The 22,315-nt window shown below is 40.9% G+C and overlaps 1 protein-coding gene across 1 annotated transcript in view; it reads left to right on the forward strand.

Annotated features, from left to right (window-relative positions):
- Nucleotides 1-22,315, forward strand: part of LOC112968043 (mucin-5B) — a 43,094-nt gene that overhangs the window by 14,386 nt on the left and 6,393 nt on the right. The window contains exons 15-39 of the mRNA XM_026069856.1: nucleotides 1,693-1,819; nucleotides 5,009-5,261; nucleotides 6,271-6,323; nucleotides 6,706-6,806; nucleotides 7,102-7,253; nucleotides 8,496-8,634; nucleotides 9,366-9,476; nucleotides 10,248-10,427; nucleotides 10,768-11,004; nucleotides 11,928-12,084; nucleotides 12,272-12,400; nucleotides 12,823-12,907; nucleotides 13,130-13,167; nucleotides 14,340-14,495; nucleotides 15,711-15,803; nucleotides 16,535-16,776; nucleotides 17,262-17,439; nucleotides 17,735-17,985; nucleotides 18,423-18,606; nucleotides 19,173-19,365; nucleotides 20,071-20,249; nucleotides 20,686-20,755; nucleotides 20,904-21,025; nucleotides 21,434-21,465; nucleotides 21,908-22,085. Coding sequence (XP_025925641.1) covers nucleotides 1,693-1,819; nucleotides 5,009-5,261; nucleotides 6,271-6,323; nucleotides 6,706-6,806; nucleotides 7,102-7,253; nucleotides 8,496-8,634; nucleotides 9,366-9,476; nucleotides 10,248-10,427; nucleotides 10,768-11,004; nucleotides 11,928-12,084; nucleotides 12,272-12,400; nucleotides 12,823-12,907; nucleotides 13,130-13,167; nucleotides 14,340-14,495; nucleotides 15,711-15,803; nucleotides 16,535-16,776; nucleotides 17,262-17,439; nucleotides 17,735-17,985; nucleotides 18,423-18,606; nucleotides 19,173-19,365; nucleotides 20,071-20,249; nucleotides 20,686-20,755; nucleotides 20,904-21,025; nucleotides 21,434-21,465; nucleotides 21,908-22,085 — 3,640 coding nt within the window. The remainder of the gene's footprint in view (nucleotides 1-1,692; nucleotides 1,820-5,008; nucleotides 5,262-6,270; nucleotides 6,324-6,705; nucleotides 6,807-7,101; nucleotides 7,254-8,495; nucleotides 8,635-9,365; nucleotides 9,477-10,247; nucleotides 10,428-10,767; nucleotides 11,005-11,927; nucleotides 12,085-12,271; nucleotides 12,401-12,822; nucleotides 12,908-13,129; nucleotides 13,168-14,339; nucleotides 14,496-15,710; nucleotides 15,804-16,534; nucleotides 16,777-17,261; nucleotides 17,440-17,734; nucleotides 17,986-18,422; nucleotides 18,607-19,172; nucleotides 19,366-20,070; nucleotides 20,250-20,685; nucleotides 20,756-20,903; nucleotides 21,026-21,433; nucleotides 21,466-21,907; nucleotides 22,086-22,315) is intronic.

The following is a 22,315-nucleotide window of genomic DNA, read 5'->3' on the forward strand; positions in this document are numbered from 1 at the left end:
GTTCCTGTTGCATGATCCAGAAGCAAAAGAGGAAGAATGGAGTTTGTTGTTTCTGAAAACTGTTCAGTCTTTGAAAACCCAGACCAGTGATTCCACATGGAATCAAACTGAGGGGTTTTCTTCCCCATCATGAAAAAAATATTTTTGGTTTCCACTTTTTCTTCACATATAGAAAAGTTCAGACATGCGAATTAGCTTAAAATATTTGTTCTGGTGAGAGACTCCTTTTTCTTCAAAAAAACCTCCTGGGAAAAAAACAAACAGGTTCTTGTGTAGTTCTACTGAAATCTGTAGGGCTGGCCATATTTTTAAAGTTAATCACAAGCTGATCTGGACAGAGGCTTCAGTGGTCAGCAGGACACTTGCACTAAACTAGCTTGCTGTCTTTCCTGTGTGAAGTTGTGCAAACATTAATGTCTGCAGAGATAAGATGAACTTAATTCATCTGCTGTTTGCTAAAGCAGGAAAGATTATCTCATGTGTCACAACTAATTCTCAAGGAAAATTATTGTGACACCAGGCTTTCTGAAACGTTTGTCTTTCCTTGGAGTCCCTCCGATTTTGTTTAAATTTCACATTTAGGGAAAGAATATTTACTACATTTACATCTTTTATAACCCACTTATTATTATGGAAGCATATTAGTCTCTTTATATTTAGAATGCAAGAAACTGCCCTTAAGTACTCTTGGTATGTAGCTCTATAATGTTATTGTGGAAGCTGACTGAGCTAGAGAATTACCACATTTATGTGGATAGTAAAGCAATTTCTGTAGAAATTGCAGAAAAGTCATGCAGGGGATGTGTGAGATGCAACTTACTGAGAGATTTTCTGAGGTTGGAAATTTTCCTTTAATTTAGCATGTCTTTGGATACCTAAGAAATATGGCTCATGCTTAGTTTTCCTCAAGAATTGTGTCTCCTTGAAAATTTATGTTAATTAAGGAAAAGTAATAACCAATTTCTTATGGATATGTTTGCTGCTTCTGCTGATCTTACAGGATTTTTTCGAACCTGATCAGCAGAAGTGTTTTCCATGACATCACTGGTGGCAGGATAAGGCACCATCTATGCAGTATGAACATAGTGCTCTCTATTAACTGGCTGTATTTAGAAAGAACATCAAGGGATTTTTTACCTGGGTCCTTCTGTCCAGTCACGCAATTAAAAGAACTTGAGCCTTGGATCCCCTTTATACATATTTAATTAGTTCTTTATGTGCCATTATATACAATTCCCTATTAAATCATCACTAATAAATACATTTGTCATCTAATATCTTATCTACACACTAGACAGGCACATAAGCTCCTGTCATCACTGTGCAATATTTTCACCTCAATACATCTGAATGTTGTATTTGGACATGTCCTAGATTGTACATCCTCATGGGAGTCTGGTGTAGACATTTGTTAGTGCTTTAATGGACTATAGGTGTCTTTTATTGCTTTATTATTCATCTGTTTGAGTGTTATCACCATTGAAGTTATATGGCTGTAATTGATTTCCTGTGTCTCAGATTTGCATAGTATTTCATTAGCATGTATTTTGGCTTAGAGATGTTAAAATTAAGTATCATTGGTGGTAATACTCTTCTGAAAAAGTATTGCTTGCATGCTTTCTGAATTGCTGAATGTCTCCTTGCTTCTGCTGTGAGCTGGGCATAATACCCGTGTCCTTGTCTGTCGCCTAGAAATGTATGTACGACACCTGTAACGCTGAGAAGAGTGAAGTGGCGCTGTGCAGTGTGTTCTCTACTTACTCCAGAGACTGTGTCGCAGCAGGCGTGTCCCTGAAGGGCTGGAGGCAGGGGATCTGTGGTATGCATCCCGTATCACCTTGGCTAGGGGTGTGGGGAAGCATCTTCAGGAGAGCGTTTTCTTGTGACAGTCTATGTTTTGTGCTTACTCATGAAGGTTGTGGGTCTTTGAAAAATAGAATAGGCATATATTCTGGGTGGGGGTGGGGGGTGGGGGGGGTGAAATCATTTGCCTGCCAAAATTGGTTCATGTCCACTTCATGAAGGGGCTCTTACAATGCGTATTCCTTGTGTAAAATGTTTGGTGAATTCAGAACTCGGAGCAGCAGGGGGAAGAGTATAAAGTGTATTAATCAAATCAAAACAAGGAATGGCAATTAGATTAGCTTTGAATACRTGGGCCTCCCCATGTGTTTTAATTCTGAGACCTTTTTTTACAGTTCAGCTCAGTCCTCTGTGATAGGCATTGCCCATGCACACGGTATCATTCTCATTAGTCTTATTTTTTCCATGTTACATTAAAGTACTAATGATTTTTAATAAATGTATATTGCTGGTAGCTGAGAATGTGAAAGTGTTTAAAGGCATGCATTAATTCAGCTCAGGACTAGATAACAAATGAGCAAAAGTTTCTTGAAACATAAGTTTATATTTGGACATATATGTTTCCACAAAATCCCAGGTTAGGAGTCCGAATATGCATGTATTTTTTGTGTGGCACTACCAGAATTTATTATGTGATGGTATCAGAGCTGCAAATAAAACTCAGGAGTTCTAGCTTCTGAATTTTATTTTTTCATTTCTGTTTTTCCATTGATAAGCCAGTTCAACTGAGATTTGCCTATTTCAACATGAAAATAGATGTGTGCATTTCTTGAACAATAACCCATCTGAATATGAAACATAACAAGAATGATTTTTATGCAGTTTAGATGCTGCTATAATCTATTTAATTACTTGACTTGGAGGCTAACTGGAATATTTAGTAGAAAGAAGCAAGGCCACTGGTGTGGTGCTTTGTAGAAGGAATTTAAGATTACAATAAGAACAATTTAACAAACCTGTGAAATAATTCAAAAGGAACACGATATGGTCTACAGCAAATTATCCTAGAATCGTGCAGATTTCTGTACTAGATACAGTTCCTGTCCATTGAAATCTTTGTTGTCAGGTTAAGAACATGGAATTAGTGACATTCTGTATGCCAAAGCAAGCCAGGGTTGCAGCATAGGTTAGATTAAAATCTGTTGATTTATAACACAGTAGGTAACACGAGCTCAAGCAGTGTAGTAATCTCTGGAAAAATGCTGATGGCTTGATCTGCACAATCATTTTCAGCTTTATTAAAAAAAAAAAATTTCGAGAACACGTCTGTGATAAGATAGACGTTTGCCTTACTCATGAGTGGAAGAGTAAATGTCCTAGAAAAGTCACTTTCAGTGGTCTGTCCTGTTGCTGGGGTTGGAAAGGCTCGTTCGGCTCCTGCGCCTGCGTCCAGCTGTACCAGGCTGCAGGCAGTGTCCTAGGCAGGTGGTATCATAAGGGGATGCCTACATTACTGTCAGTTGAGTGAATAAAATAAGTAAACTCATACTAGCATGGCAGTGTGTATATGTGACATAACCTTTAGTGGAAACAGCAATCATTTTTCGAGTTATTCATTACCCAGAAGCCCTTTGGGGTCAGTAGCCGTTGCTAAGTCATGGCAGTGTTTTCCTATTGCTCCCTGTGCGAGCTAGCTTGAAGCTATCTTTGGTATGCTCATGTGTCCCGCACTCACTCCTCCAACTGCGATGTATGTATACTTAAAGATTACAGATCTGTGACCATGAACACTGTAATCAGATAACCTTTTTCTCACAAGACCTTGCTTTCCAAAATTATTCTTTTCCTTCTGTGAACAATTAAAGGGAAAAAGTAGACATATCATTTTATTGCATTCATAACTAACRATTAAGACACCCATTCAGGTAAATCTCTTGGTACATGAAGTGGGCTGGGATGTAAGCTCATGTTTAAGTCCTTTATTGAATAAGGATATCTATCTTATTTGGTCCGTTGTGATTTACAAATACTAGTTGCCTCATCTTCATAGTACCCCTAGAAAACGGGAAAATGTGGGCTGCCCTTTTTGTACACAGGATATCTTGTGTGCTCCAATCAAGACCAGGARATCACTCATCAGTTGTTTTTTGTTGTAGTTGTTTTTTCTTTGTGTACACAAACCTAGCATACTAATCTAAGAAAGTGCGCTACAGCCATGGACTGCAAAAACGTACACAGCTTTATTTAAGCGTGGAATTTAATTGCTGATCTGGTGATATCGTTGCTGCACAGCTAGCCAACCCAGTTCCCCATAAGCAACCCTTCTAGTAGATCTGTGTGTATCTGAAAAACAAAGCTGTGGGGCTAAATCTTCAGGGGTGTGAGTTAGAAAGGGGCCTGATTAGATGAGGCCCAAGTTCTCATTGAATTTCAGTGGAATCTGGATACCAGGCTTTCTTGAAACTCACAGCTTTTATGTAGATGATATTTCCTGATGCAATTTGATGCTTACCCTAAGGAGTCCTTCCTACCGCAGATTTTGTGGCAGAGTTTTGAAGGTGATGTTTCTTGATAGCCCGTGAAGGTTGATCAACTTTTCACCACCTTACAGGGACAGTTGAGCCCTTTAGGCTTTTGTATTTAACTGTTTGGTCTGCCAAGAGGGCTTAGAAAGCTTCTTCCTCATTTCATCAGATCATGCTAAGAGTTTTCCTCAAGACATTTCCAAAATCTGTGAGAATTCAGACACAGTTTCCCTGGTAACATCAGCTGATCAGCAGAGTTCTCTGGCGCTACTCACGAAACTTCAAAATTTACCCCTGCAAAATGTGTTCATTCCTCAAATTGCTCCCAGATGGAGAAAGCATTACTAAAGGAGAGCAAATTCATTTTTAACTACAAGGACAAGTCAGAAGTTACTGGTTTCAGTTCCTGACACAAGATAGAACTGTAAATTTGAGAAACAACAAAATCATAGTGATTCCCCTGATCAGTCAAGATTTGTCCCTGCTGAGTATTTCAGCATTCAATCTCGCCTAGTTTTTGAAAGCTATGTGAGCAGACTTCCCCCAGACCACTGGGAGACAAGGTCTTCTGGTTTGAAAAAAAGCACATTTATGGCTACCACTGAGCAGAAAGCTGCACAGAGAGCATGAATGATGGTTGCCGGAGAAGGCCATACATCCATTTTATTTCTCTTGCCAAGATCCCTCTGAGGAGTGTCCTGAGACTATGGTTTATAACTATAGCGTGAAGTTCTGTAACCAGTCTTGCCGCTCCCTGGATGAACCTGATCCGCTGTGCAAAGTTCAGATCGCGCCGATGGAGGGCTGTGGTTGCCCCGAAGGGACCTACCTCAATGATGAGGAGGAATGTGTAACTCCAGAAGACTGTCCCTGCTACTACAAAGGCAAGATCGTTCAGCCTGGAAACTCCTTCCAAGAGGACAAGCTGATGTGGTAAGCGGGTCTGCCGATGCAAAGACTGCGTACCTGGGAGACATGGGGCTGTCCCTGCTATAATCCCTGAAAGGCGGCCTTAGAGTAAGGAATAATGACATATTTCTGCTTAATACTACCAAAGCAAATTTTAGCCTGTCAGGAAGGGCAGCTACAGCAAAGTTTGGGATCCCATGTTCCTGCTAGCAGCAAACAAGAACCTGAAAGCATGTAGAGTAATTTTGGGGAACTGTCTGTACTGCGAAGTTCTGAAAATATGAAGTATGAATGTGTGGTATGAAAAAATCCATACACAGTGGGAACCAGTTTTCTAGAAGATATAGGGAGCTTGGGGGAAGTTTTTGGTTTTGAGATGAAAAAACAAAGTGGAAAACACCCCGCTCGCTATATAAAATCTAAAAATGGCCCAGGAAGAAAATCAAAATCTCAGTTTTGAAGCATCAAAAAAGAGAAATTTGGGGAAAAAACTAAAAACAAACTTCTTGCATTTCCAGTAAAAAATAATTGCCATTCTCAGCCAGCTCAGGGTGACAATGTGAACAAATAATAGGGAAAGACTGAATTATTCAACTGATTTCTTTTGTGTCTTCAGATGCCTACATGTTCTCTCTCTCTCTCTCTCTCTCTGTGTATATATATAGATATGTTATATATTTTTTCTGAGGATTTTAGACTATTTTGTAAACATAGATTCATTTAATAATTAAAGAGGTCTCATTTAAGAAAGTATTGGTCGCATCTCATAGAGTGGGAAATAGATGCTTATGAAAGACTTGATTTAGGGAAAATACACAGCAAATGAGTACTAGATGAAGGAAGAGGATTTAAGAGCTGGGTGTCTTAATCTTCTTGCGGATGGTAACTCATGTCTGTGAACCTGATAGCTGTACAAAATATTCATTTTAGTGGGATTTTATTATTTGTGTGACTAGCAAAGCATTGTAGTGACTTTTTCTCTAGAGTAAATGTGCGAAGAGCTGATGTGTTTCATTTTATGGAATCTCTTTAGTAAATGCATTCAAGGAAGATTAGACTGCATTGGAGAAACTGTCCTAGTAAAAGGTGAGATTTTGTTAAATAATGACATTATGGTGTCAGTATTTATAATGTTTTCAGTGTATCTCTCACTTTCTGCAACGTTTATTATTAGGTGCATTTTTGCCTTCTCCCTGACATGTCAGTTATTGATAACAGTTGTCTTTAAAAATGTCACCAGAGTTGTTGAATTCTTAAAAAATGAAGGTATTTTGCAAAGCTTAGTGGTTGTCTGCCCCCTTCTCCACTGCTGCTGTTGGAAAGAAGCAAAAGCTGATAGAAACTGGAAATATGAGACACATGCTACCCTCTTTCTTTGAAAACTGCTCTGCTCTATTGCAAAATGTCTGATGGTGTCCTCATCACTTTCAATAAATGACCTTCCTATAATGTTTTCTTCCTTATATAGATTGCCCTGCTCCTATGTATTACTTCAACTGCAGTTCTGCGGGTCCCAGTGCGGTCGGATCAGAGTGTCAGAAAAGTTGTAAGACGCAGGACATGCACTGTGTAAGGACCTCGCCTCCTAGCAGGAGCATGAGACAACATTATTGTGCATGTATGATTGTCCTTAACGAATGCTGACGGTAACATGTTACACTGTTTACAGACCAACCATTTTCCTGATAATGCAGTGGTTAAAGCTGTGCACCTAGCTGTGATGCTTATAGTTTGATTGTCAGTGATTTACAGTCATGGAATTTAAAAATAATTTAAAAGTTTGGCATCCAGAGGGAGCGTCTCTGCTGGTTTTCTGTACTTTCTGTGCATTAACCCACTTTGTATTGTATCTTCATATACACAGTATGTCACAGAATGTGTCTCTGGCTGCATGTGTCCTGATGGGCTGGTACTGGATGGCAATGGGGGCTGTATTTCAAAAGACCAATGTCCGTGTGTCCATGGAGGACAATTTTATAAGCCTGGGGAAACCATCAGAGTTGACTGCAACACATGGTATGTTATCCCAGGGAGTCTTTTTTTATAATTTGCAGACTCAGAAGGAAAATAGCTAATAAAGTAAAATAAAAGTAGTGCATCGTGAGAACATGGGGCAGGATGCATTTTGAAACCTTCCTATTCATCACTAGAGCAGTCAGGCTTTTAGTGAAAATAAGAGAAACATTTCCTCTCTGCATCGCATTGCACCAGCCTGCACTTGGGAGAATAGGTGCCAAGCTTTTCTGACAAATGACTTCCATTCTACTCTGTAGACTGCTTGCACAGCAGTTTGAGAAATATCGGCCCCATCCAGGTTGGTCTGTGGCTGGTCACTGTACAAGCATGCAAGGCTGACAGGGGATTTGAGTCTGTGTCTGCTGGGCACAGCTGAACCTCAGAAAGGGGATGAATTTAGAGGAGGGAGGAATTGCAGGGATCTCTCAGCTACTTGCAGTGCTTGTGGGCTTGTAGTTCTCAAATAACATAACTGAATGCTCCCACTGCTGGTGTAATGCTTCTGTAGCCTTACTGCTTATTACTGATTACGGTGGGTGAACTTTTTTGTATAATTAGACATTATTTAGTGAGGATGAGATTGTGTAGCCCTGCCAAGAGGAGGCACAGAAAATAAAAGAGCCATAAACACTTTGGTCTGATCACCATTGGTATGAGCATTCAGATTTAACATGTGAGGCCAAACCCTGATAAGCAGTTGCTGATATTACAGAGGCCATTAATAGGTTTTATTGCAGTGAGGGCTTTGTTTTCTTAGGAGAACAGGTTACACGTGGAGACAAAATTACAGAGTCCCTGAACTAAGGAAATAACTACTAAAATGTTCTGTGCGTGGTCCCCCTGAGTGGAGGGGAGGTTTGCCAGGGAAGACAGGAAAATAATGTTGGTTCACACCACTACAGTCAGGAACAAAATTGACCTTCTGGTGCATCACAAATTGATACTCAAATACAGTTCAAATATTTTGTTCTTCACCATGAACTTAACTCCTAAATCCTCACTGCCTGCTGTCAGGCTTTAAAGGTTTAAATGATATTTAAAGGAAAAGTAGAATAAAAATATACAAAGTTCAAAAATGCGTCTTGGTAAAAACCTATGAGTTTTCTGATTAGTAAGCCGTCTTGTGGCATGGTCTCAGAATAGCTGTGAGGGTAAGCCTGGAAGAATGAAAGGTGATTGCTTTCTTTGAAGTAAAACCATGCTTGACAGAAAGATTGTGAACCTTTGTATTTCATCTCCCAGCACCTGTGACAAAAGGCAGTGGAAATGTACAGACAATCCCTGCAAAGGAACCTGCACTGTCTATGGAAATGGACATTACATGAGCTTTGATGGAGAGAACTTTGATTTCCTGGGAGACTGTGATTATATTTTAGCTCAGGTATCAAAGTTTTCACTTTCCTATCCATGTGCTTTTCACAGCTTACACTGCAGGATTCAATTTGAATAATTAGAAGGCTATCCCATGCAAGATAGTAAACCCAGATGAGSAGATCCTGCCCCCTTGCCTCTTGTACCTGGAGCAGATGCAGTAAGATTTTTCCATACAAAAGCAAAGCAATTACCCCTCAGAAATGACACAAGAGGGCACTGTGTGATCCTAAATGGTTTACTGCTGGAATGGACAGCCCTTTTCCTGATGTCATTCCAGCATCTGCAGTGGGAAGGGATTGCTGTGGTGTGGAAAAACTAAATGTTTCTACAGACCATCCTAGTATGACAGTACTTTTTTGTGAGAGAAGCATGTAAACATTAATGTGTGAGCCTCGGCTTGTGTACAGTAATTGCATGTAATGAGACAGAGTTCAATGAGATGTTTTGTCATCTCCACATTAGTTGTTTGTGCTAATATTAAGAAAAGAACACTTATATTTTTGGCTGTGCATGATGGGTGCTACAAAAAGTTCATTTTTCAACTAAGACTTTCACCTTAAAATTTCTGGTCAAGTATAAACAGTTCAGCTATGACCAAATTCTTCTAAAATGCCAAGAGTTTTGATGAACAAAAACGTGACAAAATAGCTGAAGTCAGATAGAAGTACCATTTGTTTAGAGCTCCTGAAAATGTTTAAGACTGGACTAACCTAATACAATGTTACCTATTTTTCTAAGGATTTTTGCCCCAACAACATGGATGCTGGCACCTTCCGAATAGTAATTCAGAATAATGCCTGTGGGAAGTCACTCTCCATCTGCTCTCTGAAGATCACTCTGATTTTTGAGGTTTGTCGAATGAGTTATAACTGAGGAGGTGGGAGTTTTAATTATGTGAGCAGTTAGTGTATTATGCCCTTATATTCCAATCCAGCTCTGCTAGAGAATGCCAAACAGCCAGAAAGCAGAGGTCTAGGTATTCAGTATCTTGATATTCAGAATTTGCCAGGGCTGGGCACTTCTGCAGGAAGAGGACACATGCAGGGAGACAAATGCACTCTGTGAGTGGATGTGCATATGCGTCCATGACATTAATGTTGATGGGGTGGTGATAAAGAAAGTTTTTAGAGGAATATGTTTCTGTGCCATGGCTTGAGCATAGGGCAGACCTAATTACAGAGGGAAGAGTTCCTTCCTTCCAGTTCAGACTTAACATTTTCCCCCAAGCATATGTAAAACAGCAAAGTGATTTCTCCCAGGAGGCGGGGGGGGGGAGTCTGTGAAACAGATAGGCATGACAACCGGCATTCAAGCACACCCAACTGCCCAGGCTCTTGGGAGTTACTATGCCCAGCAAAACGGATTTCTGCTAGAATGAGAACAATTTCTGTGGCCATGAGGTAAAACTTGTGATGCATGGGCAGAAGTTTCCCAGCGAATTCACTGGGTCTTATCTGTGTCTTGGAAACCAATTCTCACAATTCTGAGGATAGAAATAGGCCAAGATATAGTGAAAGTATTACAGAAAAATGAGATGAATGACAAGAGACAGAACATCAACCCTGTTATGCTGAGTTTTCTGTTCGATTTCCTGCCATGCAATTTATTTGCTCCTTGTAGAGCAGTGAAATCAGGCTCTTGGAAGGAAGAATCCAGGAGATAGCTACTGATCCAGCAGCTGAGAAGAATTACAAGGTGGATCTCAGGGGAGGTTATATTGTGATTGAAACAACTCAAGGGATGAACTTCATGTGGGACCAGAAGACTACAGTTGTTGTTCACGTGGCACCATCTTTCCAGGTAGGTACAGGACTGACTGAGAGCTACAATGTCAAACTCAGAGTTACACATGCAGAACTGGAAACCCAGCCTGAAAAGCAGGGCTTGGAAAAGTGTTCAATCTGGTGGACAAGAAGAAGCAAGTGGACCACATCTTGTGTTTTATTTCACCATCCAGTCAGTACAAAGTGCTCCAGAATATTTGGAGTTAGAGGTAAAGCCAGACACTTTGCGGTATTGGAGAGTTAAGAGTGATCTTGTCACTTAGACTCCAGCTTTTTCTAAGACATATTTTGATGACTGTTTAGAAATTTGCAACTGTTTTTTTTTTTCACTTACTGTACCTATGTAAATTACCTAGGGAAAAGTCTGTGGCCTTTGTGGGGACTTTGATGGCCGCTCAAAGAATGACTTTACGACCAGAGGGCAATCAGTGGAGATGAGCATCCAGGAGTTTGGAAACAGCTGGAAAATAACCAGCACCTGCTCAAATATAAACATGACTGACCTGTGTGCCGATCAGCCTTTCAAGTCTGTTCTGGGACAGAAGCACTGCAGCATCATTAAGAGTAACATCTTTGAAGCCTGTCACAATAAGGTAATCTTGTTCTTTTCTTATCTGCGGTACTTTCACACTAGGCGTTTTTTACAGTTGTGGAGCACATTTGCACAAATCATTACTATTAAAGGCTGTTACACAGTGTCCTAAAGTAAAATGGCTACATCTCTCAAAACCTCACTTTATTGTTATGCCAGCTAAATCCTGTTGCACCGTATTAATGAACCAGAGTGGTGCCTGTTTAGAGTAATCAAAGACAAAAAGGAAATTGTTTGGCCACTAGATGCAAAAAGCTAGGTATCAGTTTGTGAAATTTATAAATAACTCCGCATAAGGCTATTCTTATGGGGATCCTTAGGAAAGTCAGTTCAAATTACCTAAAGAAATGAATTTTTTGGTATATTTTGGAAACAAATTGAATTAATCTAAACAGAAGAAAGGCTACTAATTCTTGATAAGAATGTCTATAAAAGGCTTCAATGCATTTTAATAATCTCTTTTAAAAGTTAATTTGGCTTAATTTCCTTGGTTAGCTCGTGCTGACAAAGGTTAAAACACAAGTGATGTGAAATTCAGTGGAAACAGGATTTCATTTGATACTCATTTTATCATTATCTCTTGATTAGAGAGTGCATACACTATACATCTGTGCTAACCCAAACCAAGGTAGATCTGTCCTGCAGAAATTACATCGAAAAGATACTTTGAGTGTAGATGCCAGTATTACAAACATGAGAATGAGAAGAATTAGAGTCCAAGTCCGCCAGACAGGTGAAAACTAGAAAATTTTACCTATTGTCAAATATCAGAGCTCCTTCATGACAATCCCAGTCTGTCACYGACTCAGCCTGGTTCTCCCCAAGATACTGACACTGGATGGCAGAATTTCAGAGCCCATTCTCTCATTAAAAGACAGTGTGGGAGGAATATCTGTGATAACAGATCTGTTGATATTTTGATAGGTGAACCCAATACCATATTATGAATCCTGTATTTCTGACTTCTGTGGCTGTGATAGTGTGGGAGACTGTGAGTGCTTTTGTACCTCAGTTGCTGCTTATTCAAGAAGCTGTAGCAGAGCTGGTGTCTGTATTGGCTGGAGAACTCCTGCCATTTGTCGTAAGTATCCCTGTGAAAATGCACGCAGAAAAGCAGTGTTCCATGTACTCAGGCACATCTGAGATAGAAAAGAGGAGAATTCTGACTTCTGTGCACATACATGGCTTAAACTCTTGTTTGTAAGAATTAGAATGTAAACCTTACCAGATGTCTGAGATTTGGAGGTTTTTTTCTTCTTCTGTTCCAGCTGTGTTCTGTGATTATTACAATCCGCCTGACAAACATGAGTGGTTTTATAAACCTTGTGGTGCCCCTTGTCTGAAGACCTGCAGGAACCCACAAGGAAAATGTGGTAACTTGCTGTATAGTTTAGAAGGTAATTCTTGCTTGACTTTGGGGTGTACAGGAGGCAAAGCTAGTAGTCCAGTTTTAAATGTCTTAAGCATCAAGGTTGCTGTCTTCCCTTGAAAGACTATTTCATTCCATTTCCAGAAACTCACTGTTTGAGCCTTGGGCTAGTTCCCCATTGTGCCATTCATAGCAGAATTTGCCTGTTGCCTTTAAAATTGGGCAGAGATACAAGGACATTAAATTTACACAGAATAATTCTCTGTTGACAAATAGAGTTAATTAAAACCTTTGGGGGAGAGGGAAAAAGATGATGAGAACAAATAATTGGTAATATAAAGAACCCCACATTCATTTTGGAATCAAGTATGCCACTGATAGAGGTATTTGTGTTTGCCCTGTATCTGTGTGAAGCAGACCAAGGACACTTTGTTTACGTTCACTCTCCAGGCTGTTACCCAGAGTGTGGTCCTGAGAAGCCATATTTTGATGAGGACCACAGGGAGTGCGTTTCCCTCCCTGACTGCACCTCATGGTAGGTCAGGTGATGGTAAGAGGAACAGAATAGGATTGGACAGGACTATCTAGGCAATGTCTGGTTTATGTTTATAGGAACTCATGGCAGTGGCAATCATGATTAAATCCTAAAGGAGTAGGCTTCTTTGTAAAAATAGATACAGTTGCAGACTTTTTGTTGTTATTCCACATATTGATTCAAATCAGTAAAATGATCTTATTCTTTCCTCTTTATCTTCAGTGATCCTGAAGAGAAACTGTGTGTTGCAGACTCAGATGGTAAGTTTTCACCATTCCTGTTCGACGTGTTAGGACAAACAGGACCCAACATCATGTGTTGCTGCAGTCGCATTGCCAATAGGACTTCAGCTAGTTAGTTCAATAGATGGAGGCACAACAGTGCCTTGATAAGCAAAAAGAAGCCTTTGACCTGAAGAAAGGATAGTCTAAGGATTATCCTAAGGATTAAGTCTAAAGGATAATCGGAAGGAGTGAGGAGAGAGGCCTGAAATGTGGGATTCATCTGACCTAGGTAAATACTAGTTCATCAGGTTTATACTTCTTTTGTAGTCAATGCAGACAGATAATAGCCTGAAGCAGGCCACTCATGGTATGGTGTCTTAATGAGCACTTTTAGAATGGGGTGAATCTTCCTGTAATGGTGCTATTTTCTCAATCCTAATGACGTAAGAAACCTAGACAACTATCTTACCTGAAACAACTGATGTTTATATGCCTCAAGGCATTTTGGAGCTGTGGGTTCTGCTCCCCGAGCTGCAGTGAAATGTTAAGCAAGCCATGCAAAAGATCAGATATCAGTTCATTGCCAGAACTGGGAAAAACTACATCTCAAAAATGCAGGGATAATTCTTGACCCAGTAGACAACACTTCTTCAGTTTTGCTGATTTATTACAGTAATAGATATCTTCTTCTAGGGTTCCTGAGCACACATTCTCCAGAAACTGGAGCGCTTCTCATGTATTTAAATGAAACTGTTATCATTGCAACTTCCTTGTTAGCAGATGGAAATGGATGTGCAACAGCTTTTTAGCCAGTGTCTTATCACCCAACAAAAGTGATAGGTAATCCCAGTCACAGCCCCCATCAAGAGGGAATGGCCCCTGTGCTCCAGGCTGGGTGAGCACAGTGCCAGTTCTGACTCTTTCACCACCCAGTAACTCCTTTATGCAAACTGACTCTGAGAAAGACCACCAACAAAAGTCCAACCCAATTTAAATAAAAGAGGTAGACTCTCAATGTGACTCCTCAAGTAGAAACTGAGAAAACTTTACAGCCAGGCAATTCACATTCAGTGATATGAGCCATAGAATGGTAAATCTGGAGGATTTCTTTTTCTTTTTTCATTTGTGTTATGAGATAGTGTCGCTTGTATTTCTGTTATAAGACAGCATCCCCTGGTACCATGGTATTTGCTCTCTTGTTACTTCAGATTGCCTTTGCTGCTACAATGGGAAGACTTACGCCTTAAATGAAACTATATACAGTCAAATAGATGGGACTGAGTGCAGTAATGCTGTCTGTGGCCCCAGTGGGGTAATCATTAAAACCTTCATCCCTTGCAGAACATCATCCACACCAGCACCAGGTACTAGATTTATAAGGGGTTTGGTGGTGATTTCAGAAAAATCCGTAATGGTGGCAAGATTCCTCTGTCTTGGAAAAGACTACTCCTGCCTGATATTATAGTGCTAGGATAAGCACAGAATTTTAGGCAATTGAAGTTTCAGGGAGGAGGGGGCAGACCTTATGGGTCTCATGATGGGGGCAAAAATGTCTTTTTTTTTTTTTATTATATAGATTCTTACTTTTGGAGGGGGAAAAGAGAGAAAAGAGAGATTCAGCCACTTCTCAGTACAACTTTTATAATAGCTATGGGCTTATCATAATTGAAACTCTGTTATTGTTAGTCCCAGTATTTCATAGTTCTAAACCCTGTTTTCTTCCCTCTCATCACCTGTGTCCCACTATTGTTTTTACTGTTCTGGTTTCCATCTTGGAGTCAGTCAATCTCAAATGGGTCATTGGAGCAAGAAAATCAAGGTACCTGGTGGTTTACTCCCTTTACAAAGGAAAAGTTGTGGAATGAAGAGGAAGCGAATAAACAGAAAGTAGATAGTAAAAAAGAGATAAAGAAAAGATGGAAATATGAAACATGATTATAGCAAAGAAAAACAAGTGGCTAAAAAAAGTGTCTTAATCTGATAGCAAACTTAACCTTTAATTTTCCCGGTCCTACTTTGTAAACTTCTCTACTGAGTAGAAAAGCTGAAGACTTGAGGGTCAGCCCATGTGTTTGGTATTTGCTACATATGTTAACACCTGGAGTAAGAAATATAGTGGGGTGATGGCTAAAAAAGGAAAGACTATTCAAGGCAGAGTATAGAGTAGCCAAGTTAAGCATTTAAATGATCTGTCTGTATTAAAATCAACAGGTACTTTGCAACCAGGCACTGAAAGAGACAATGGTGTCCCACTGGAAATCACCTCTCCAAAGCCAGGTGAAGTCCTAGAGGATTAGAAGTTCGAAGAAACCTTAATTTAGAATGAATTAAGAGACAGTGGAAGGCCTGTAAACTTTATTCTATGCAGGGAAAATCTGATTAAAGTGCGGAGTGTGTGTGCATGATTCTAATAGCATACAGCATGTGTGTATAAACACATAAGTAACTCCACAGAATGCGATGGGGATGTAAAATGATTCTTTCCCCTTCTTGTGATTGTATAGCAATTAACAGATGATACAGGACTTGAAGTTAGAGTAGTAGAGGATTTGAATATTAATTAATTTCATTTCCTGCAGAGATACATGTGCAACCTGTAACATCTGCACCACCATCACCAACAGTAGCCACTCCCTGCTTCTGCAATGACAATGGGCAATTGATACAAATGGGTGAGGAACCATTTAATTTCTTCTGTCTGCATCATTGATGTAGGAAGAGGTACTGTTAGATAAATGTGCTCAAGCAAGTGCTCATTCAGCCTGCTGCAGTTGACTCATTACATCTCTGAACTAACACCTTCAGACTTACAGCTCTTCCATATCCTGTAACTTTGTCCTGTTTTGGATATCCCTATTGTAAGGGAGCTTGGAGCAGATGTTAGCTTCACTGGGCTCCAGCACAAACCCAGGATCCCAAATCCCCAAACGTGGATTGTCATCCACATTGGTATCCCAAAGATAGAGGACTGAAGTCTCTTCACCTATTAGTAGCTCCTGAAACACCCATCTCCCAGTCCATATGAAGATAGGATGCAGTCAGTCATGTACTAGTACGCTCCTCTATTGTACTCATTTTCAGTTCTTACTGATGTACTTACTGAATTCAGAAGAATGGCAGATTAGCCACCGTGGTCCTCCCTTAGCCTGTGCTATTTGGATGAATTGAGTCTGGTTCTGTCATTACATTCGAGGATTTGCAGTCTGAGAGCCACAGCTGAATGTGGCCGTTAGATGCAGACAGGACCAGCTAGTTAAAAGCAGAGCTGTGTATGGGGATGAGTAGGTGGCTGACGTGAAAGAAAAGCGTTTCTGTGCTGCGTGGGCCCTGAGAGTTCACAGCAAATCTTTACCGGTTTCATGGGCAACTCAGTGCTAACTATAGGGTTTTTTTGGCCTTGCAGGAGAAAATGTTTCTCTGCCAGTGAATGTATCAGGTCATTGTGCTTACTCCGTTTGCAATGCATCATGCCAGATTGAATTAATCTGGGCAGAGTGTAAACTAGGTCATGCTGAGCCTCTCAAGATCTGTGATCCAGACTCTGAAACCTGTCCACTGACATCTGCTCTGAATGCAACAAGCCCAGTTCCTGCTTCCATGGCAGCTCCTGTGAGCGATTGTCTTGGACTCATTCCTCCTAGAAAGGTGAGAGACTTGAAAGAAGAGGACGTGGTTCTTTAGCTACAGCATTGCCTGCAGCCAAGATTTGGTTTTCTCTAAATCCGCACTTCTCTGATGCTGGTAACTACTATTACAGCTGGACTGCAGATGTTGCTGAATTGGATGATTTAGCAGTATACTGCAAGCCCCAAAATAATTTAGGGAAGAAGTTGAAAATTATTCTATTCAGCTGAAACATCTAACAGACTGTAGGAAGGCAGAGCTACCAGGGCTGAACAAAGGTCATGACCTTAGTATTGAATCCTATACAAAATGTTGTAGAACAGAAGTAGCTATCAAGGCTCTATTGATTGCTGTATGCTTTCTGCTTCTCAGAGAAAGAGTAGACAGCAAATATCACCATGCCAGACAGTTAACTGAAAGGAGTGTGGTTGGTGTGCGTGATTTAAAAAACTTTGGTATATTATTTCAGTAGGTTTTTCTCCTGCTCTCTATCAATCTGTCAATAGTTTAATGAATCATGGAACTTTGGAAACTGCCAGATTGCCACTTGCTTGGGAGAAGAAAACAATATTAAACTGTCCAGCATGACTTGCCCTCCTCAACAACTGAAACTCTGTGTCAATGGTTTCCCATTCACAAAACACCACGATGAAACTGGCTGCTGTGAAGTCTTTGAGTGTCAATGTAAGTACTGTGGCAGAGGAATTCCTGAAATTTATGTTATGCCCAGCTGGGCCTCGAGCAAGATAAATCTATGCGATCAATTTCTATGTTATGATTAATTCAGTGGAAGGTAATGGAGCAGAATTCCCACCTAAAACACTGTCCGTTAAGTGCAAAAAAAGTGTTGCTGGTAACGTAGTTTTTCTGCATCTAACTGGTCATTTCAGCTCTCATGGAAAGAGATAAAGTAAAAAACAGTTTGTTTGCAGGGAATTGAGGGGAAGCCCAACTTGAAGTCTGTTGCTGTGTTTTCCAGGTATTTGCAGTGGATGGGGAAATGAGCATTATGTGACTTTTGATGGAACATATTATCATTTCAAAGAAAACTGCACCTATGTCCTTGTGAAGCCAGTTCAACCTGACTCTCACAGCTTCTGGATTCACATAGACAACTACTACTGTGGTGCCACTGATGGAGCAATTTGTTCAATGTCCCTTCTCATTTTTCACTCCAACTCTGTTGTTATTCTGACACAAGCAATAGAACATGGAAAACGAACAAACCTGGTGGAGTATTTTATTAAAATGAGTTCTCAATATTATTACATGGTAGTTATATTACCGTACTGCCAAGTGCCCTGCCATGATAAAGGATAAAGCTTGTAAAAATGGAATGGGTGGCAAATGCAGTTATGTTTCTGTCTCTCTCTTTTTTTTTTTAATGTCAACAAAAATTTGCATATTCTAAAATTTTGATTTAGATGGGAAATAATCACATAACTGAAAGCTGTTGTGTTTTTTTTCCTGATATGAGTTTTCAAATTACAACATATTAAATAGATACCATAAAGAACCAGCAGGCCACTGCTTAAATGACTACCTTTGTCAGATTTTATTTGGTGCACCTGAGGTCTGAATTTGTGCTATGCCTTCCAGTTACTCAAGCTGTACACTTTGTGCAACAGAAGGATGTTCATAGAGCACTTTTGTGTGTCTCTTTTTAGATTCTGTTTAACGATAAGAAAGTTGTTCCGAACATTTCCAAGAACGGTATCAGGATAACCAGTTCTGGCCTTTACGTCATAGTTGAAATACCTGAATTAGAAGTTTATGTCTCCTACAGTCGACTTGCATTTTACATAAAACTGCCTTTTGGAATGTTCTATAACAATACTGTGGGGCTGTGCGGTGAGTGTCCTGTTCAGTTGACAGCGATGAATGTAATAAAGTTTTCTTCTTCTTTCTCTCATACCTTTATAAATGGCTCTGAATCCATGCTACTCCACTGAGTCTTATTTGACACACAGTTTTCATGGATCTCTCTCTATTTGGTGGAAAGACACTGTTAGAATGTGGAGTTCTAAGCCACTCGCTTCCATTCTGTCCACATCTGATGGTGGATGGGAACAGGTTCTTTCTAGACCATGCCCCCAATCATATCTACTCAGGATGGGAATGTAGGAAATATGAAGGGCCCTGTGCTAGACAGAACCATCTTATTTGCTTTAGCCACCCGGAGGAACGCATCAGCTGACACCTCAACTCCGCTTTTCATGGGTAGCTGGCAACTAGTTCTTCTAGCCTTCTCTTCCTACAAACAGTTCTTGTGAGCTCATCCAGGACCCCATGTGTCTGTTACCTTCCCAAAAGGGTCAGAGCTTCCCCCTTTCCTTGTTGTGGGTACAGCTCTTTTCTTGAGAAGCAACTTTATCACCTGTCCTTGAATTGTCATTTTGCTTTTGTACTGCTACCAGGTACCTGCACCAACCGGAAGTCTGATGATGCTATGAAGAGGAATGGTGAGATCATTGAGTCCTTCAAAGAGATGGCATTAGATTGGAAAGTGCCAGATCCTACCAACAGATACTGTAATCCAGGTGCCTCAGAACTGGCTGAGATTGAAAATCAGCAGCGCTGTGAACCTACTGATCTGTGTAAAATCATCTGGTAAGAACTCCTGAAGGTGTCAGATGGAAAAGTCCACAAGATAATTTTGTGCTTTACTGCATGGCTTGGGAGAACTGCCTACAGGCCATGATGAAAATGTGAAGTCTAGACTACCTTTTAAAGCTGAGCAGTGAAATGAAGTGTGAATGTTCCTGAGTTTGACAGATATTTTTCAGCTACGTCATCAAAATCAGTCCTCCTTTAATAGTGTCTGCTGCTTGGCACTGCCTTAGCCTGTCAGCTCTGGAAAAGTTAGACAGGGGTTCTTAGATATAATTAAGTATCTGGAAACTCTGGATGAAAAGGGACACAGTCAAAATACAGTAAGCAAATGTGTGTGTCTGTTTTTAAAATAATTTTGTGGTTTAAAATAGGATTGTCAAGCATGCTAACATAAAAAGATCTGTATTTAGAATTACAGCTGTCAGCTACAAAAATGACTTTTCTTTGCAGATATCAGTCCAATGTAAAATCACTTCCTTTCAAAATGTTGTAAAGAATGGGAGGTAAAGCTGATTCTTAATTAAGCTATGTAGGTCTGGGTGATATATAGTGCCATGGGCATATTCCCTATCAGAGCAATTTGCAGTTGGATCTTTACCTTGAGGCTTTCTCAAGATGGGGACGTTTGGTTCTGAGTTGAATTTGTCCTTGGAAGTAGTCCAAGGAAGTGAAAAGCCCTGCCTGTTTTCTTGCTTTGCAAAGGAATCTGACTGCCTGCCACAGCGTGGTTCCCCCACAACCCTACTATGCGGCCTGTGTGGCGAGCAGGTGCTCAGAATGGGGCCCCCAGGCTGAGTGCCAGAGCATGCAGACGTACGCAGCCTTGTGCGGCCTCCACGGGGTCTGCGTTGACTGGCGGAGTCAGACGAACAGGCGGTGTGGTAAGTCTGAGAAAGATCTGCTGGTGTCCAAGCATCTCCAGTCTGTTCTTCCCTCACCTCCCTGTGTCAGTTTATGTTCCTCAGCATAATCAGGCTTGAATCTTTCCTTAGCTGAGGTGGACCTGAGAAAAGCAGGAACAAATCAGAGAAGTTGTTCCAGCACAGAACTCATGCAGACCAAGTGGGAGACTGCCCCAGAGTCCTCTCTGAGCAGCTCAATGGAGATGCTGGTTGGGACCTCTCCCACTTTTCTCCCCTGCACATTATCTACAGCTTYATCGCTAGATGGCAATATGCAGCTTCCTCCTCCTCCCGGGAAGGGGTGGTTTCTGGTTGGTCCGTGTGCACCAAAGGGGGCTTGTTGGCCTGGGCGCTGTGCACTGAAGGGTGCTGGTAGGCCTGGGCGATCTAACCCCCCTGTTGTAATGCTCCACAGAAGCCAGCTGTGCTCAGGATCAGGTCTACAAGCCCTGCGGGGGAGCAAAAAGAAACACTTGCTTCAGCAGGTGGGTCATTTCCTAAGGCAAAGGTCTGTAATTTGAAAAGTGCCAAGGAAGGCAGGACGGTAGTGTTCCTGTAGGATTTTGGTGTCAGATTGCCTGTGGGCACATTTCTGCCTCTCATTCTTTTCCTGTTTATATTCTAATTGCGCAGAGAACTCATTGCGGATACMCTTCCAGCCCAAAATAACACACCAGTGTTTGTTGAAGGATGTTACTGTCCTGACGGAAAAACTCTGCTGAATGATCACGATGGCATTTGTGTTTCTGTCTGTGGTAAGAAGTAATGTAAAAGGTAGGGTGGGGAGCGGGGATCAAGACCCCAACTAGAGCTGCACGTAAGGGTTCCCTACTGCATTCCTGGGACACCACATTCTCTGCAGTAAAGGGCCAAACATATTCTGGGGGAGACCTTCATGCTGACCCTTTCTAGCTAGACTAGAAATGTTTCTGAGTGACAGTGTCCCCCTGCTCTTAGGCAGAAAGTGCAGCTTTTGAAAGAACAAAGAAAAAGATCTTTAAGATCTTCTGGGTAAACCGCTTGTGACTTTGCACTACCGTTCTCTCTCTTTTCATGTCCATTTGTCAGATTTAAAGACCCTCCTTCTATTCCTGTCTTCCTGCTTCCATTGTTTTTTCCCAGTGCAATTATTAAAGGAATCTATAATTTATTCTGTTTTATAGGTTGCACTGCACAAGATGGATCAGTGAAACAGGTAAGGAAAATGCTGTCCATATGCTGCAACTGAATGCTGTGAACTAGTGTAAAAATGGTTGCATGAGTTTCTTGCTCTTTTAGTTCTAATCTTAAATACCAGTGAACTGTAGTGATAGTGGGGAAGAAAACGACAGACTATTAATTCCTGAACTTCATTCCTTACCTGAGATATGGAAGTAGAATTAGCAGTCTGTGAGAATCACTGCTTTCTGGTAGAACTATCGGGTTTCCCTTTTGAAACACACAAACCTGTAAAGGAAGGCAGCGGATAATARCATTTTTTTCTTACAGTTCCCTTCTGTCCCTTCAGAGGTTTGGATCTGATTTTCCTATATAATGACCTAGGGCAACCCAGCCCTACCTTGCCTTGCAGCAGGCRTTCAATAATCCAATACTTCTAGGTTTTGCTCTCTGAACTGCTACTTCTCTTGTTTTCACAGCCCAACGAAGCTTGGGAGCACAACTGTCAATACTGTACTTGTGATGAAGCAACCTTGAACATCTCTTGCTTCCCCCGCCCTTGTGCTAAGTCTCCTCCTGTCAACTGCACTAAAGAGGGCTTTGTGCGCAAAATAAGAGCACGTCCAGATGACCCGTGCTGCACAGAGATGGTCTGTGGTGAGTGGGGATTCAGATCTCATCATTTGGCATAATTTGCCTTTAGCAGTGGCTGACTCAAGGCCTTCAAAGGTACTTTGTCAGTAAGAAACACTTAAGCACAGGAACTTACACTGAGTTTTGTCTTTGGGAATCTAAGTTCCCCAAAACAGAGTTTTTGCAGGTCAGAAACTGAACCTTGCTAAAGGAGAGCAATTAGGAGATGACTTGGCTGTTCAGACTTCAGCGTG

The sequence above is a fragment of the Apteryx rowi genome, unplaced genomic scaffold (genome assembly GCF_003343035.1).
Source record: "Apteryx rowi isolate R43461 unplaced genomic scaffold, aptRow1 scaffold_1062, whole genome shotgun sequence".
Lineage (NCBI taxonomy): Eukaryota > Metazoa > Chordata > Aves > Apterygiformes > Apterygidae > Apteryx > Apteryx rowi.